At 65.4% G+C, this 14,448-nt stretch overlaps 2 protein-coding genes across 2 annotated transcripts; both read left to right on the top strand.

The window, feature by feature from the left end:
- The first annotated feature begins 1,397 nt into the window (after positions 1-1,397).
- TEDC2 (tubulin epsilon and delta complex 2) lies at positions 1,398-5,493 on the top strand. The gene is made up of 10 exons (XM_069485709.1): positions 1,398-1,423; positions 1,513-1,611; positions 1,848-1,918; positions 2,041-2,449; positions 2,914-2,967; positions 3,575-3,668; positions 3,836-3,947; positions 4,042-4,143; positions 4,783-4,973; positions 5,290-5,493. Exons 1-10 carry the CDS (start codon positions 1,398-1,400, stop codon positions 5,491-5,493), a joined length of 1,362 nt encoding a protein of 453 aa, XP_069341810.1.
- Positions 5,494-10,789: 5,296 nt separating this feature from the next.
- Positions 10,790-13,559, top strand: NTN3 (netrin 3). Its single transcript, XM_069486642.1, has 6 exons — positions 10,790-12,107; positions 12,179-12,367; positions 12,464-12,613; positions 12,736-12,786; positions 12,894-12,968; positions 13,196-13,559. The coding sequence occupies exons 1-6, from the start codon at positions 11,180-11,182 to the stop codon at positions 13,543-13,545; spliced, it is 1,743 nt and encodes a 580-aa protein (XP_069342743.1). The 5' UTR covers positions 10,790-11,179; the 3' UTR covers positions 13,546-13,559.
- The last annotated feature ends 889 nt before the right edge of the window (positions 13,560-14,448 follow it).

Below are 14,448 nucleotides of genomic sequence, written 5' to 3'. Positions count from 1 at the left end.
GCCAAATGAGTGATGTGCATCCCTTAACTGCCTCGGCCGCTTGTCCGTGGTCTCCTGTGTCAAAATCCCAACTCAGTGGATTCAGGTCTCTGCCCTCTCCCAGCCCACTGCTGTAGGAGGAAACCACTCCCAAGGGGCCCGGAACCACCTGGCTGGTCTCCTCGCCTCTGCCCAAACACTGAAGGTCACCCCAGCGCCTCCTGACTGTGGTGTGGGGGCTCCTTGTATCTCCTAAGTGCTAGTTGAGGCCTTTTCCCCTCCCCTCCTGCTCCACAGAGAAATCTCTGCAGTGAGCCTCCCCCACCGCTGAGGAAGGCGCCTGCCCTCAGGGCGGGCCCAGTGCTGTGGGTCCTAGCCCCCTTCCTCTTCTATGCCCTGCACCCTCAACTCCCCTCCTGTGCGTCCTCCACCCCCTGTGCTGTGGCACCTCCTGTTAATGACTGAAATGGACTCGCCTCTCCCATCTTTAAACCACTCCCCCAGGTCTGTCCTCCCTCCAGCTGCCACCTGAGATTTCTTGGCCCCTTCAGGGTTTGAGTTCATTGTTTATTCCTGTTACTTCCCATTGCAGTGGGCCCTGCTGCCCTCCTCACTTGTGCCCAGCCACTGTCTCTTCCTCCCTCAGCTGTTCCCTGCGGCACTGAAGGCCTCAGTCACCCACATGCAGAGGCTGCCTGGGCCTTGGCAGCAGCGCTTGGTCCATGGCCCCTCCCTCTTGGGCCTCCCATTGCTTCTGTGACTGTGCTCCGCTGTCCACTTCTGGCATTCTCTGGGCTCCATCATCCGTGGCGCACCTATCCCCACCCATGAACCCTGCCCGGCCTTGGGGCGGCTGGCCCAGGCCCATTGCTCCATGTGTCCAGGTGCCTGCCTCCCTGGGTGTCCAAAAGTGAGCACTTCCTTGTCCCTTGTCCCGGCTCCTATCACAGGCGTCATCCTCGCCGCCTCCACTGACTATTTACTCCTCCGTGCGCCTGAGCCCGTGCTGGGTGGCCCGGGGTCAGCAAGACGGCCGTTCCTGCTTTAGAGCACCTTCAGTAGGGACAGACATGAAGCCAACCAGTAAACCCCCACAGGAGCCCTGCAAGAGGGGCGCGGGAATGGCGCCACCATCCACCCGGTTTTCCAAACCAGAAGCCTGAAGTCACCGGAACTCCCCTACCTGCCTCGGGGCCCACCCACCTTGGAGCGGGAGTCCGCGCCCGGCCTACGGGGGCGGGGCCCGGCCTGCGGGAGCTGGGTTTGAGGCGGGGCCGCAATGGGAGAGTGCGGGTCGGGGGACGGGCCCTGAGCTCTGGGCTCGGGATTGGGTAGCACGGCCGGAAGGGGCGGTCTCCTTCCCCGGAAGGGGCGGGATCTTCCGGTGGCGGCAATTGCAAGGAGCCGCCGCTGTCTACATGCTGCCCGTCGGCTGCTCGCGCCGGTGAGGCCCGCGCAGCAGGAGGGGGCAGGGACGGCTGGCGCGGGGCCCGAGGCCGGCCGAGGTATTGAGCTGCCGGTGTGTCCCCCCAGGCTGGTGGCCGAGCTGCGGGGTGCCCTGGACGCCTGCGCTGAGCGACAGCTGCAGCTGGAGCAGAGCCTGCGCGTCTGTCGTCGGCTGCTGCGGGCCTGGTATGCGGACCCCGGGACCCCCTGGCGGGCTTCCTGCGGACCTCAGAATCCTGCACAGAGCCCTGGGGCTGGGAGACAGGGCGCAGTCTCCCACTTCCGAGTTTCGGGTTGTCAGTGCCGCCCCTCTTACCCTACAGCCTCTGAGGCTGGGGGACTGCTCTGGGGGCCAAGTAGCCCCCTGGGGTCTGCCTGGGCCCTGCCTTCTGGCCGTGCCACGGTTGTCGGTGTCTTTGCAGGGAACCAGCCAGGACCTTGGCTCCAGAGCCACCTCTAGGGCCAGAAACTAAAGAAGAGGCTCCCTCTCCAGGTAAACCTCTGCCACCCACCTTCTCCAGGTGCTGCCCCGACCTGACTTCCGGCATGCAGTTGTGAGAGACCCTTCCTGGTAGGCGGTGGGGAAAGACCCCTGCATGATTCTTGCCTTCACAGCATGCACACCCAGCCCTCAAGACCTCAAGGAGCTGGAACTTCTGACCCAGGCCCTGGAGAAGGCTGTACAGGTGCGAAAAGTCATTTCTAAAGCTGGAGAAAGAGACAAGGCCCCCAGCCTGAAATCTGGGTCCTTCGCCACCTCCCCTAGCATGACAGCCTCTATCCCAGCCCGGGCCCCAGGCCAGGCTGCCAGCCGTGCATCAGACGCAAAACCCACCAGGGGCGTCTGCCAGACCACAGTGCCTGCCAAGGGCCACCCCGAGCACAGACTCCCCTCAGCGGGGAATAGGGCCCGTGTGGGGGTAGGAGCCCGAGCCACTAGGCCTGGGCCAGGCCTCAGGGACCAGCACGTGGCCACATCAGCTGCTCCTCAGGACCCAGAAGCCTTCACACTCAAGGAGAAGGGGTAGGTTTCCCAGACCCTCATTGGAGAAACTGCTGTCTCTACCTGCTCAGAGCCTGGCCAGCAACAGGCATCTGGGATTTGGGGTGGTAGGGAGGGCAGGGCATTGAGCCAGGGTATGGGCCACAGGAGCCCAGGGGTGCTAGCCGCTGAGGCTCATTCTCTGAAGCTAGCAAAATGTAGCAGCTGGTGTGATGGTGCCCAGTTTAACACGCTGGAGCCTGTCCTGCCCTCTTCTCCATGGATGTCCCCTTATCCACCCAGCCCAGGCACTCCGGATGGGCTCTGGAGTGGCAGAGCTGGCTCCCTTGGCACTCTGGAAGTCCTGTCCAAGGAGGGTTGTCTGAGAATGGGTGGCGGGGCAGAAGGTCCAAGAAGCCTCCTCCCCCATTGGGCTCTGAGCAGGGAACAGACTACGGGCCCCCAGAGTGAGGCGAGGCTACTCTGAACATTGGCTTCTCTGACAGGAGCCTGCTGCAGCTGCCTGCAGCCTTCAGGAAGGCGGCTTCCCAGAACTCCCGGTGAGGCTGGGTCTTTCGGCATGGTGGGGGCAGAGAGGAGAGCAGAGAGGCATCACCAGCTTGGGAATGTGTAGGAGAAACAGGCAGCTCTGCCTGCTTTCTTTGCTGGGTGGGGTCACTGTCAACAGTAAAAGAGTCTGCCCAGCTGGGACATTGCAGTCACCTTAGATTCAGCAGGCTGTGAAGCCCCCAGCTCAACCGCTCAGCAAGCTGCAAGACTTGAACAGGGTACTTGGTGTCTCCAAGTCCCAATTTGTCTTCCCACTGGAGGTGACAATAGTAGCAGCTTCACAGAGGTGTAAGGGTTAAACTAGATGCTGCCTTTCAAGGATTGCACTACCTGGTAGAGAGAAGCACCCAGCGCCCTTAGCGGTGTCACAGTTACCAGTCACTGCCAGTTCCCATGAATTCTCTCTTAGCTCTGTCCCCTATCCTGGGCAGTGTCCCCTTGGCTCCCCGAGGCCTCTGAAGGCCCCTCCTGTCACTCAGCAGAGGCAAGACCCCCAGCCTGGGGCCGCTACCCTGGCCCTTGCCTACCTCCCAGGGCCCAGCCAGCTAGAATAACCACGTCCCTCTGGTTCCCCGGGGTGCCGTGTATGCACCCCAGCTTGTGGGCCCAGCTCAGCTCTGCACAGCCCAGGGATTCCACAGATGCCGCCGCTGCCGCCAAAACCCGGTTCCTCCAGAAGATGCAGACAGCCGTATCCTTGCAGGGTGTGCAGGAGCCCAGGGGCCTTCTGGCTCTAAACCTGGCAGGTTGAAGAGTGGCCCCAGGAAGGGCTGGTATGGGATGGCCAGGGCCACTGCCAGACCAGTCCTTGGGAGGGGAGGGGCCTGGTCACAGGGAGTTTTCCTGACCCATGTGCAGTCGGGCCGGCCGGGCCCCGTGCTCAGCGCTGTGGAGGTGGAGGCAGAGGTGGGGCGCCTGCAGGAGGCCTGCTCGCTGCTGAGACAGCGCATGAGGGAGGAGCTGTCTGCGGGTCAGTGGGCCGATGCGGGCCTCGGGAGGGTGCGGGGAGGGTTTCTAGACTGGCACGGCCCCAGCCTGCCCCCCCCACCCCAACTCTCGCATAGCCCCCACTGACTGGACGCAGGAGTACCGCTGCCTGCTCACCCTGGAGGGGCTGCAGGCTGTCGCCAGGCAGTGTCTCCACAGGCTGCAGGAGCTGCTTGCAGGTAAGGCCCTGCCCCTGCCCTGCCACCTGTGCCAAGGCCTGGACCAGGGCCAGGTACTTTGGCCAGCCTTGCCCATGCCTCCAGGAAGGGTGAGCAGGCCCTTCCCACGCCGCCCTGCAGTGCTGGGCTCTTGCCCGCTGTCCTGTGGGACCAGCCCACCTTCCTTACCGCCTCGGGATGCACCCCCGCCCCACTGCTCACCATAAGCAGACCCTCATCACTCTGAGCAGTTGCCTTGTTTATGCAGCGCTGAAAAAGCAGCGCATGAGAATCAGAAAGACTCTGGGAGCTGACTCTCCAGGTATTGCAAGAGGTGGTTATTCGTGGGCAATAGCGCTTCTTTTCTCCCTTGTATTTTTTAATAGCTTGCAGTTTTAAGAGTAAAGATATTTAATTTGTCAAAAGCAAAGTCAGTCTCAAAACAGTCATGTGTAAGCACAGTAAGGGAATCCAGGAGGCAGAGGGGACTGCACAAAGGACCCCCCTGCCACAGTGAGCCCAGGCCCACCTCACCCCATCTTGTGCTGGGCTGTTCTGGAAGCCTGACTGCACCCCTGAAGGGGGGCAGGGGTGAGGAGGAGGTACCTGGACAACTGGGCACGGCCGCCCTCATGTGGCCACATCCTCCTGTCCACGAATCACTGGCAGAGCAGCCCCTGGGACCGTGTTCTGTGGGGAGGCCGTCCAGGGCCCGCCCGCCCTGTGGAGGTGGAGCAGACCCCTTCTGGAGCCCGCAGCTGCTTCTCTACTCCAGCACCCAGGAGTTGCAGACCCTGGCGACCCTCAGGCTGCGGGTGGCCATGCTGGACCAGCAGGTGCACCTGGAAAAGGTACTTCTGGAACAGGAGGTGGGGAGTGTGCAGCTGGGTGCCTGGGGGAGCCATTGGCCATGGGGAGGACTCCGGGTCTGGAGCCTCGTGAGGGCTCCTCAACAGGACGGCCGGGGGTCAGGCTTGACTGTGCTGCACCCCCAGGACCTAGGGGATGGAGGATGGGCCCCTGAGTCTGCATGGGCCAGGGCAGCAGGACAGCCTGAAGCCTCAGAAGGCATGCGGGGCCTTAAAGCCTGTCCTGCGATCACCCCACCACCTAGGCCAGCCACCCAGGACTCGGCCCCCCTGAGACCTGGCTCTGCACTGCCCCCAGGTTCTAATGGCTGAACTCCTCCCCCTGGTGAGCTCCCAGGAGCCGCCCTTGCTGGCCCTGTGCCGGGCTGTGCACAGCCTGCTCTGCGAGGGAGGCGAGCGCTTCCTCACCATCCTGCACGATGACCCTGCCGATAGCCCTCCCCCCACGCCCGGGCCTCAGGACCCCATCAGGGAGAGTCCCCTCCTCCCTGGTCGGAGCTAAGTGAGGGGATTGAGGGGATTCTCCCTGTTGCTGTGGGCATGGGGACCAGAGACGCGTGTACCCCTAGGAAACCTGGGTTTCTGAGCTGCAGCAGGGCTGCCGGGCTCTTGTCCGGCAGCTAAAGCCGCGAGGCAGAGCTGGAGGCCAGAGGCTAGAGGGAGCCTTTCTTCACTGCCTCTGCTTCCTCTCGCTGTAAACCTAAGGGTCGCTTGTGTGATATTAAAGCTACTTTGGAAAGCGCATATATTTAAATCATACCAAGGTGGGACTTGGGAGGGTAGGTTGTTCTTGGTTTTTGTTTCTTTATGGTTTTATTTATCAAGTATATCGTTGCTTGATACTTATTCTGCGGGATAAAAAAGAGTATGTCAAGTGTATTTGTCAAGCATCTGAATATCCCTTCTGTACAAAGTAGGGGCATTTGCCCCAGCACGCCTAAAACCCCCGCCCCCACGCCTAGAGCTGTACTCAGCTCATCAGAGACACAAAAGCCGTAAGCCTGTGTCGGAGAGCGGGCCAGTCTCTGCCCACAGCCACCTGGCTCTGCTTCCCACTGTCTCCTGGTGCCCGGGTCCAACACCTCCTGGCACTGGTGCTGTGGCAGATAAGAGGTCCGCCTCTCTCAGGGACAAGGCCCTTTACACCTCCACCCAGTCCACCGTCACCTCCCGGGCTCCCCCCAGCCCCTGCGGAAGGAAGCATCGCTTCCCCAGGAAGGCAGCAGGGATCGGGGCAGCCACAGACTGGGGTTTGCATCATGACTTGTTTCCTGCTGTGGGATTTGCAGCAAGATCCTTGAGGAGCCTTAGCCTCAGTCCCCAGGCTTGTCCCTGCTGTCATGCCAGGGGACCAGTTATTACCCTGCAGGGCTGGTGTGAAGATTAATGAAATGATACATCTAATGCCCTCGGCCGTGGAGGCTGCGGCATTAGCCGAGGCCAGTGCTCAGAGCACTCGGTAAATGAACCTTTACTGAGGGCCTGCAGTGTCCCAGGTGATCCTTGGAGCTGGGCCTGGCCCTTTGTGTGGTCAGTTCCAGAGCTTTGCCACACTGGGCTGTGGACGGGGACCTGTGACCAGGAAAAATACCAGCCTCTTCCCCAAGGTGCTCAGGCCCCTGCGGACAGCAGGACAAGAGGTGGTAACACCTGGGAAACTAGGGCTTCCAAGAGCCAGCTGAAGCGCTGGTTATCGATGATGGTGAAGCAGCTCCCAGGCGGCTTCTCGGTGCCCGCAGTGGGTCCTGCTTGTGAGGACCTGACAGCCAGCAGGCCAGAGGCATGCTCGGACACAGAGTTGGGGCTGAGGGCATCTGAGGACCAGATGGCAGAGACCAAAGTAGGAAGCAGAAGGCTGTGGTCCTCCTTGCACTGAGGGGCCCCTCTCAGGACAGAACAGGAACCCCAGGCACAGTGAGCCCAGTGCGGAGACCCTGTGGGCTGCCCTGCCCTGCTAGGCTGACACCCAGTCCCAGGGGAGTGAGGTCAGCCATCTGTGGCCACCCCATTGCTGCCTCCAGAGCTTACACCCCAGTACTCTGATGTGGGGGACCCTTTAAATCCCCGAATGCCACCACACCCTGCTACTGTACACCCCAGCGCTGGTAGTCTCTGCCCAGAATGACTTCACTGGCTGCCTCGCTTGGTTTATTGTCCACCATCCCCACAGGGCATTTGCGCAAGGAGGACAGGGGCACTATCCGTCTCTACCCCTGGCGAGGCCCAGGTGGGAGCTCAGTGGTCATTGGCTCAACTATCCACTATCCCAGGGCCAGTCCAAGGCATGGGGGTGTCCTGCAGATCACTGGGGGCGCGCCAGGGCTTTCTTGGGCAGGAAGACGCCCTGGATGGCTTTGGCGGGGCGGGGGGTGAGGGAGTGGGGGGGGTTGGTGCCTAAGTGGGTCCCAACTCAAGGGTTCCAGGGCAAGAAAGGCAGACTGCCTTCCGGATCAACGCCTGCCCACCCTGATTCCTCACCAAAGCGGGGAGGAGGCGTCTGACTCCCGGGGCGACCCCGATGGCGTCAGCGTGTCCCAGGCCAATCGGCTCTGACGTGGCGGGTCTGGACGTGAGCGGGGACTGCGCGGCGCCCACAGCCCCCCCCCCCCCCCCGAGCGCGGCCACTGCATGAGCGCGCCACAGCCTCCGCCCGCAGCCCCCACTCCGCCTGGCCTCGCGCACCCGGAGTCCCCCGGGGCTCTGCGCGCACTGCTCTTGGCCACCGGTGGCGCGGGGCTGGGGGGGGCGGGGCTCGTGGCTGCGCTGTGTTCTGCTTTTCGGTGCCGTGGCCGTGCTGGCCGGTGCCGCCGCCACAGCCCTCACTTTCTCGCGGCGCGGACCCCGCCTGGACCTGGCCCAGGGCGCGTCGCTGGCCGCGCTCGGCGCGGGCCTCGGGCTCCTGACCACCGCCTTTCTGTGCTGGCGTGCTCGGCGGCGGCGCCGGCGCAGGGCCGGGCGCGGGGGGCGAGGGGAGCCGGGGACGCCCTGAGCCAGCGCGCGAGGCCCCCTCCCTTCGCGGTCACAGCGAGCCTGGCGGGCGACGTGCCGAGCGCGGGTCGCGGAAGCCACCTCCCACACCCCCTCCGCAAACCGTTTCTTTCCGAACCCTTTGGGCGGAGGCGGCTACAGGCCATTTCCCTCCCCTGCCTCTCTGCGTTGCCCCCTCCGCTCAACGTCGCTTTTCCGCGCTTCGCTTGGCGCGCAGAGCTGGTCGCGACCGCAGGGCCGGCGTGGCTGAGCGCGGGGCGGGCGGGACGCGGCTGGGCGTGACCGCTCTCCGGCCGGGCGGGCGCAGCGTGCTGTGCCCCTCCCGAAGCTGTCTGCCTTCCGCACTGGGTTGGAAGGCCCTCGAGGCATAATAGGTGCTCAATAAGTGTGCAATTCATGAACAAGTAGTGGCTTGTAAGCTTCGGGAGGGGACACAGGTCCTGGGCTGGGCCAGGAATTATTTGATCAGTCGGCCTCTTAAGGGAAAGACCCTCTGCTCCCTGCGGCTGGGGACGGTCAGGTCCCTCCGTCTTTTGCCAGAAAACGGGAGCTGCCACTTGGGGGGAGGGGAGGCGCAGCAGCCTGAGGTGCAGGTGGGGGGAGGGGAGGTGGAGCTTTGTTGCCGAAGGTGCCAGGAGTGGGCAGGGCCAGTGGAGAGGTGAGACGTGTGAGAGGCCCCAGTCTGGGGCTGGGACAGGTGGCCGGGTCCACAGGGAGCGATGAGCCTCCTCTGGGGGGTGTGGGGAAGGCCCTCCCTAACTCCGTTACACCATCTGTGAGGGGAGGCAGAGGAGAACGTGCGCAGAGGACTACCCGGCAGGGGCCTTGCAGCCCGCAGCCTCCTCCCTGGGGAGCTGGTGACACAATGGCCCTCAGGGGCCCGCCTCCCGCCTGCTGACCCAGATGAGCATTCACAGCGGGGCTGAGCCTGGGCGGCACCTACTTCCACCCCCACCAGAGGCCACCAGGCTTCCTGCAGACCCCAGCCCCAGCTCACAGGGAGGCTGGGCTGGAGACAAAGCCAGCCCCACTGACGGGTGGGAGAGCTGCACCCTGCCGCGTCCTCCCTCCGCAGCCTGGCGAGTCCAGCGGGGTCCTGAAGTCCAGAGACGCCCGGGGCTTCCCTGGAGGCTTGTCTGCGGCTCGGTGGGACCCCCGTGTCAGGACTGGGCATTTCTCTGGAGCCAGAAGGACCTTGAAGAAGGTGGTTGGGAAGGTGCTAAGTCTGAACTTGACCCACTCCAGAGCACAGCATAAGGACCTGCGAAGTCCCTCAGTCCCGTTGTGAAGGACACATGCTCTGTGGGGAAGCTAAGAGTCTGTGCCCTGCAGCACCGGGGGCTGGGAGGGGAAGGGAGAGGCCAGCAGCCCCTCTGCCTCTGCTCAGTCCTGCCACCTCCATCCTGCATCTGTGACTGTCAGGCCTGGGAAAAGGCCCACCAGTGGGTGGCAGTTGCTCCAGGAGCCAAGCCAGGTGCCCCATCACCCTGTCTTCCTGTTCTTCCTCCTCCAAGGTCAGGCCCTCCTGCCCGCTTCTTTGCTCTGGCTTCCCCTGCGAGGCCCCAGTGTCCTCCTGCTCCTCCCCTCCCAAGCAGCACGGTGTCTCTGCTTCTCGTCCATGCTCTGCCTTCTGGTCCTTACATCTCTGGCCCTGTCCAGGGTAGCAGCTCTGCCTACACAGACACACCCATGTGGTCCCCTCCACGTGCTGCAGGGCCTGGCCTGGGGTCGTGTGTGGACATTCAGGCCTCAGGGCTGCCCCTCTGCCTGGAGCTAACCTCGGTCCTCCCTGGGGTGCTTAGTCCCCTCTGTAGAGGACCTAAAGGTATAGGGAAGGGGATTTCTCTGTCCAGAGCGATCCCTGGCCATTCTTTGCTGGGGTCGGTCCCAGCAGCAGCTGCCCCCTCCCCAGCTAGTGCTCAGGCCACCCAGCTAAGCTTCTGCCTCTGTTTCCCTGCCCAGACCTGCTAGGATGTGGGCCAGCAGGCTCAGGGATTCTGACACTGAGCCATTTGTAAGCAGCCCCTCCCCAGGGATGAAACACCACTCCTTGTCCCTCCAGGGGTCCTCAACAGCTAACCATGCCCCTGAATGCCACCGGCCTCCTGGTGGACCATACTGCCGCGCACCCCTCAGCCGAGCTCAGGCCTTCCCCGACAGGAGGCAGGGAAGACCACAGGCAGCTCCTGCCTCAGGGCTGACACCTATGCCAGCTCGCCCCATCCTCCCAACCTCCGCAAAGCACGAGGAAACACAGGCATCTGGCCGATGAGGAAACTGCGGAACCCAAGTCACACAGCCAGAAATTGGAGCAATTTGGATTCAAAATCAGACCTGCCCCCAATCCTGGGTTCTTTCTACTAGAGCAGACTGTTGCTTTGGGGATACCTCCCTAACCCCTCACCTGGCTCCCTTACCCAGGGGGCAAGGGACCTCTGGCTTCAGACCCAGGCGAGCCCACCTGATGGGCCCAGAACCCCACCCAGCGCGTGGCACAGCCCCAGGAGCAGTCAAGGCCTGGCTCTGGGCCGGGGACCCTGCTGGGTGGTCCCCCACGGGCTGTGGGGCTGAGCTGCCCCCTCTAGACCCCTCCTGCCAGCGCCAGCGCATTCCTGGCTCCCTGGCCCCTCCCCCGGCTCCCGGGCCTCCCAGCCCCCTCCCCGCTGGCCCAGCCTGAGTCTGAATCTGCTTCTGATTCCAGCTCTGCTGGCGAGGCCCCCTCCCCTCCCTTCCCTTCTTCCCCGCCGGAGCAGCCCCGCCCCCGGCTGGGCCCAGGCTTGCGCCTGCTGCGCCCCCCACCCGCTCCTGGCACAGCTCGTCTGCCCTCGCTGCAGCCGGGAGGAGGCGGCGGCCCGGGGACCCCTGGCCCCGCCCGCCCACAGCCCTTCCCGGGAGGCCGGGAGACCTGCTCCGCCCGGCCCTCGGTGGGTGAGTGTGAGCCGCGGGCGGCGGGTGGGGCCTCCTCGGGGCGGAGGCACCGGGGAGTGAGGCGACGCCTGTCAACGCTCCAGGCCCAGCAGGAGGACGCGCCAACATCCCCGCTGCTGCACTCGGCCCCTGCGTGCGGCTGCTGCTCCCACCTCTGGGCCTGGGCTGCCGGGACAGCACTGCCAGGAGCAGGAGGAGCCTGGGACCGGCTCTGCCGCCGCGAGGGCAGCATCGTGGGGCCCCTGGCTGGCTGACCCAAGGTGGCTCTGGCCATGCACTGCTGGCCCTGGGGGCTGCTGCTGACCGCCAGCACTCTCTCGGTGGCACGGAACCCCGGGCCGCCTGTTCCCACCGACCCTTGCCATGATGAGGGGGGTGCACCCCGCAGCTGCGTGCCAGGCCTGGTGAATGCAGCCCTAGGCCGCCAGGTGCTGGCATCCAGCACGTGCGGGCGGCCGGCCACCCGGGCCTGTGATGCTTCGGACCTGCGGCGGGCACACCCTGCTGCCCTCCTGACCTCTGCAGGGGGCACGGCAAGCCCTCTGTGTTGGCGCTCAGACTTGCTGCCCAGGGTTCCCCTCAACGTGACCCTCACGGTGGCCCTGGGCAAGGCTTTCGAGCTGGTCTTCGTGAGCCTGCGCTTCTGCTCGGCCCCTCCAGTGTCAGCAGCCCTGCTCAAGTCACAGGACCATGGCCGCAGCTGGGCCCCCCTCGGCTTCTTCTCCTCCCACTGTGGCCTGGACTATGGCCGCCCCCCTGCCCCTGCCAACGGCCCGGCTGGCCCAGGGCCTGAGGCCCTGTGCTTTCCTGCACCCCAGGCCCAGCCCGACGGTGGTGGCCTTCTGGCCTTCAGTGTGCAGGACGGCAGCCCATCAGGCCTGGATCTGGACAGCAGCCCGGTGCTCCAAGACTGGGTGACCGCCACAGACATCCGCATAGTGCTCACAAGGCCTGCCACACTCGCAGACACCAGGGACTCGGAGGCCACGGTCCCATACTCCTACTCAGCCACTGAGCTCCAGGTGGGCGGTCGCTGCAAGTGTAATGGGCATGCTTCACGGTGCCTGCTGGACACCCAGGGCCACCTGATCTGCGACTGCCAGCATGGCACCGAGGGTGCCGACTGCGGCCGCTGCAAGCCCTTCTACTGCGACAGGCCGTGGCAGCGGGCCACCGCCCGGGAATCCCACGCCTGTCTTGGTGAGGCCTTGGAAGGTTGCCTGGGGATCTCGGACCCGGCCAGCCTGCCCCTGACCTGTCCCTCCCTGCAGCTTGCTCCTGCAACGGCCATGCCCGCCGCTGCCGCTTCAACATGGAGCTGTACCGACTGTCTGGCCGCCGCAGTGGGGGTGTCTGCCTCAACTGCCGGCACAACACTGCTGGCCGCCACTGCCACTACTGCCGGGAGGGCTTCTATCGAGACCCTGGCCGTGCCCTGAGTGACCGTCGCGCTTGCAGGGGTGAGCCTGCTTCCAGCCACCCGCATGCCCTCACCCCCTGGTTTCCCAGAGCCCCAGATGGGGTTCTGATCAGGCCCTTCCCACCTCTGCCCTCAGCCTGCGACTGTCACCCCGTGGGTGCTGCTGGCAAAACCTGCAACCAGACCACAGGCCAGTGTCCCTGCAAGGACGGGGTCACTGGCCTCACCTGCAACCGCTGTGCCCCTGGCTTCCAGCAGAGCCGCTCTCCGGTGGCACCCTGTGTTAGTGAGTGACCCTGCCATGCCTCAGCTACCCCAGCTCCCTGCTGTTTGTTGCCTGTCTGTCCCTGGGGCCCTGCAGACGTCCCTGCTCCTCCATGGCCGGCCATTCTCCCACCCTCTTCGCAGAGACCCCTGTCCCTGGACCCACTGAGGAGAGCAGTCCTGTGGAGCCCCAGGGTGAGTGGACAGGGAACAGGGTCCCTGAGTCAGGTATGACCGTGGGGGAGGGTGCTACGGGTGGGGGGCAGTGGGGTTCTGTGCCAGCCTTCCACCCTCCCCCCCAGACTGTGACTCGCACTGCAGACCTGCCAGTGGCAACTACCGCATCAGCCTGAGGAGGTTCTGCAGGAAGGACTATGGTAGGCCGCCCTGGGCCTCGCGCCTCGACCTTCTCCCCTTCCTCCTCCCGCCTTGCCCCTCCTCCGCCAACCTCCCCTTAGAATACCTTGACCCTCGCTGCCCAAGTGCCCCCACTATCGCCGGCCCCGCCCCTCGAGCCCCCGCTGTCCTCTGTGCCCTCGCCACGCCCTGTGCTTCTGCGCGCGGCCCGCCCCTTCTGACCCGGCCCCTCTCGCCTTCCCCGCAGCGGTGCAGGTGGCGGTGGGCGCCCGCGGCGAGTCACGCGGCGCGTGGACGCGCTTCCCGGTGGCGGTGCTCGCCGTGTTCCGGAGCGGCGAGGAGCGCGCGCGGCGCGGGAGCAGCGCGCTGTGGGTGCCGGCTCAGGACGCGGCCTGCGGCTGCCCGCGCCTCCTACCCGGCCGCCGCTACCTGCTGCTGGGGGGCGGGCTGGGAGCCGCGGGCCGGGGCGCGGGGGCCCGGGGGCCGGGGCTCAGCGCGGCCCGCGGAAGCCTAGTGCTGCCCTGGAGGGACGCGTGGACGCGGCGCCTGCGGAGGCTGCAGCGGCGCGAGCGGCGGGGGCGCTGCGGCGCGGCCTGAGCCGCGGGCGGGGCGCGCAGTCAGACGCAAGTTCATCCCGCGCCTTCACCCGCCGGGGAGTCTGCTCGCTTCGCGCGTGTCGTCATCTGGGCCCCCGCCTCGTCCCCGCCCGGCACCTCCCTCGGTGCCTCACGCCTGGGTCTCGGAGGGGTGTGACCGATGCTGCGACACCTGCCCCGAGTCTGAAGCGCGAGATAGCACCAGGTTGCTTCCTGGAGGCACTTGGGCAGCTGTTATCTCCCGGGCTCCCCGGTCTCCCCACCCTCACGCTGCCTGCCCTCTCCCAGGGCACTGTGACACCCCAGAGGCTGTAAACGCCCCTGTGATGCCAGAACCTCTCCGGGGTCAGAGAACATTCCAGGGGCCACTGTGATTAAAACCCTGCACACCCCCCCACGCGGTGATCCACCCGCGAAAGCTCTGACCTCCCCAAAAGCCACGGTGGCCACCATAGACGCCTGTGACCCCCATGGGGCTCGGTGACCCAAGTCCACTTCCCGGACAGTGACCCCCCCCCGCCTCCTGCCGGGGCCCGCGGAGGGTGCTGTGGCCCCTCCCCGCGAGGACGGCCGCCCCTGTCCAACTCGGGGCCGGGGGTCTCCGGTCCCTCCATTGGTCCCGGCCTGTCTCTGCGGCTGGACACCCGTGTCCCTGCCTCTGGTCTCCGTCCGGCGATCTCTGCGCCGCATCTCTGAGCCTCGGGCTCCCCCGCTCGGGTCCCGCCCCGAGGACCCTCCTGCGCCCCTTATCCGCCGGCTCGAGACCACACGTCGCGCCCACGCGGCTCCGGGTTCACGCGTGACCCGGCCGGGCGGGACTCCAGCGGGCAGCTGTCCGGGCTCCCCACGCCCGCAGCTCCCGATGCGCTTGGCTAGCCCCGAGGGGGACCCCTCGCAAGCCGGG

This window comes from Eulemur rufifrons, chromosome 14, assembly GCF_041146395.1.
Source record: "Eulemur rufifrons isolate Redbay chromosome 14, OSU_ERuf_1, whole genome shotgun sequence".
In the NCBI taxonomy this organism is placed as follows: Eukaryota; Metazoa; Chordata; class Mammalia; order Primates; family Lemuridae; genus Eulemur; species Eulemur rufifrons.
The sequence above is the reverse complement of the archived record's forward strand: the minus strand, read 5'-3'. Positions and strand labels throughout refer to the sequence as shown.

Excerpts from the sequence above, each read along its gene's own strand:
- TEDC2 (XM_069485709.1), top strand. The coding sequence starts at position 1,398 with ATGCTGCCCGTCGGCTGCTCGCGCCG. Across the intron at positions 1,612-1,847 it reads CGTCGGCTGCTGCGGGCCTG|GGAACCAGCCAGGACCTTGG; the intron begins GTATGCGGACCC and ends GTGTCTTTGCAG. Across the intron at positions 2,968-3,574 it reads GCGGCTTCCCAGAACTCCCG|CTTGTGGGCCCAGCTCAGCT; the intron begins GTGAGGCTGGGT and ends TATGCACCCCAG.
- NTN3 (XM_069486642.1), top strand. The coding sequence starts at position 11,180 with ATGCACTGCTGGCCCTGGGGGCTGCTGCTGACCGCCAGCACTCTCTCG. Across the intron at positions 12,368-12,463 it reads TGACCGTCGCGCTTGCAGGG|CCTGCGACTGTCACCCCGTG; the intron begins GTGAGCCTGCTT and ends CTCTGCCCTCAG. Across the intron at positions 12,787-12,893 it reads CAGTCCTGTGGAGCCCCAGG|ACTGTGACTCGCACTGCAGA; the intron begins GTGAGTGGACAG and ends CCTCCCCCCCAG.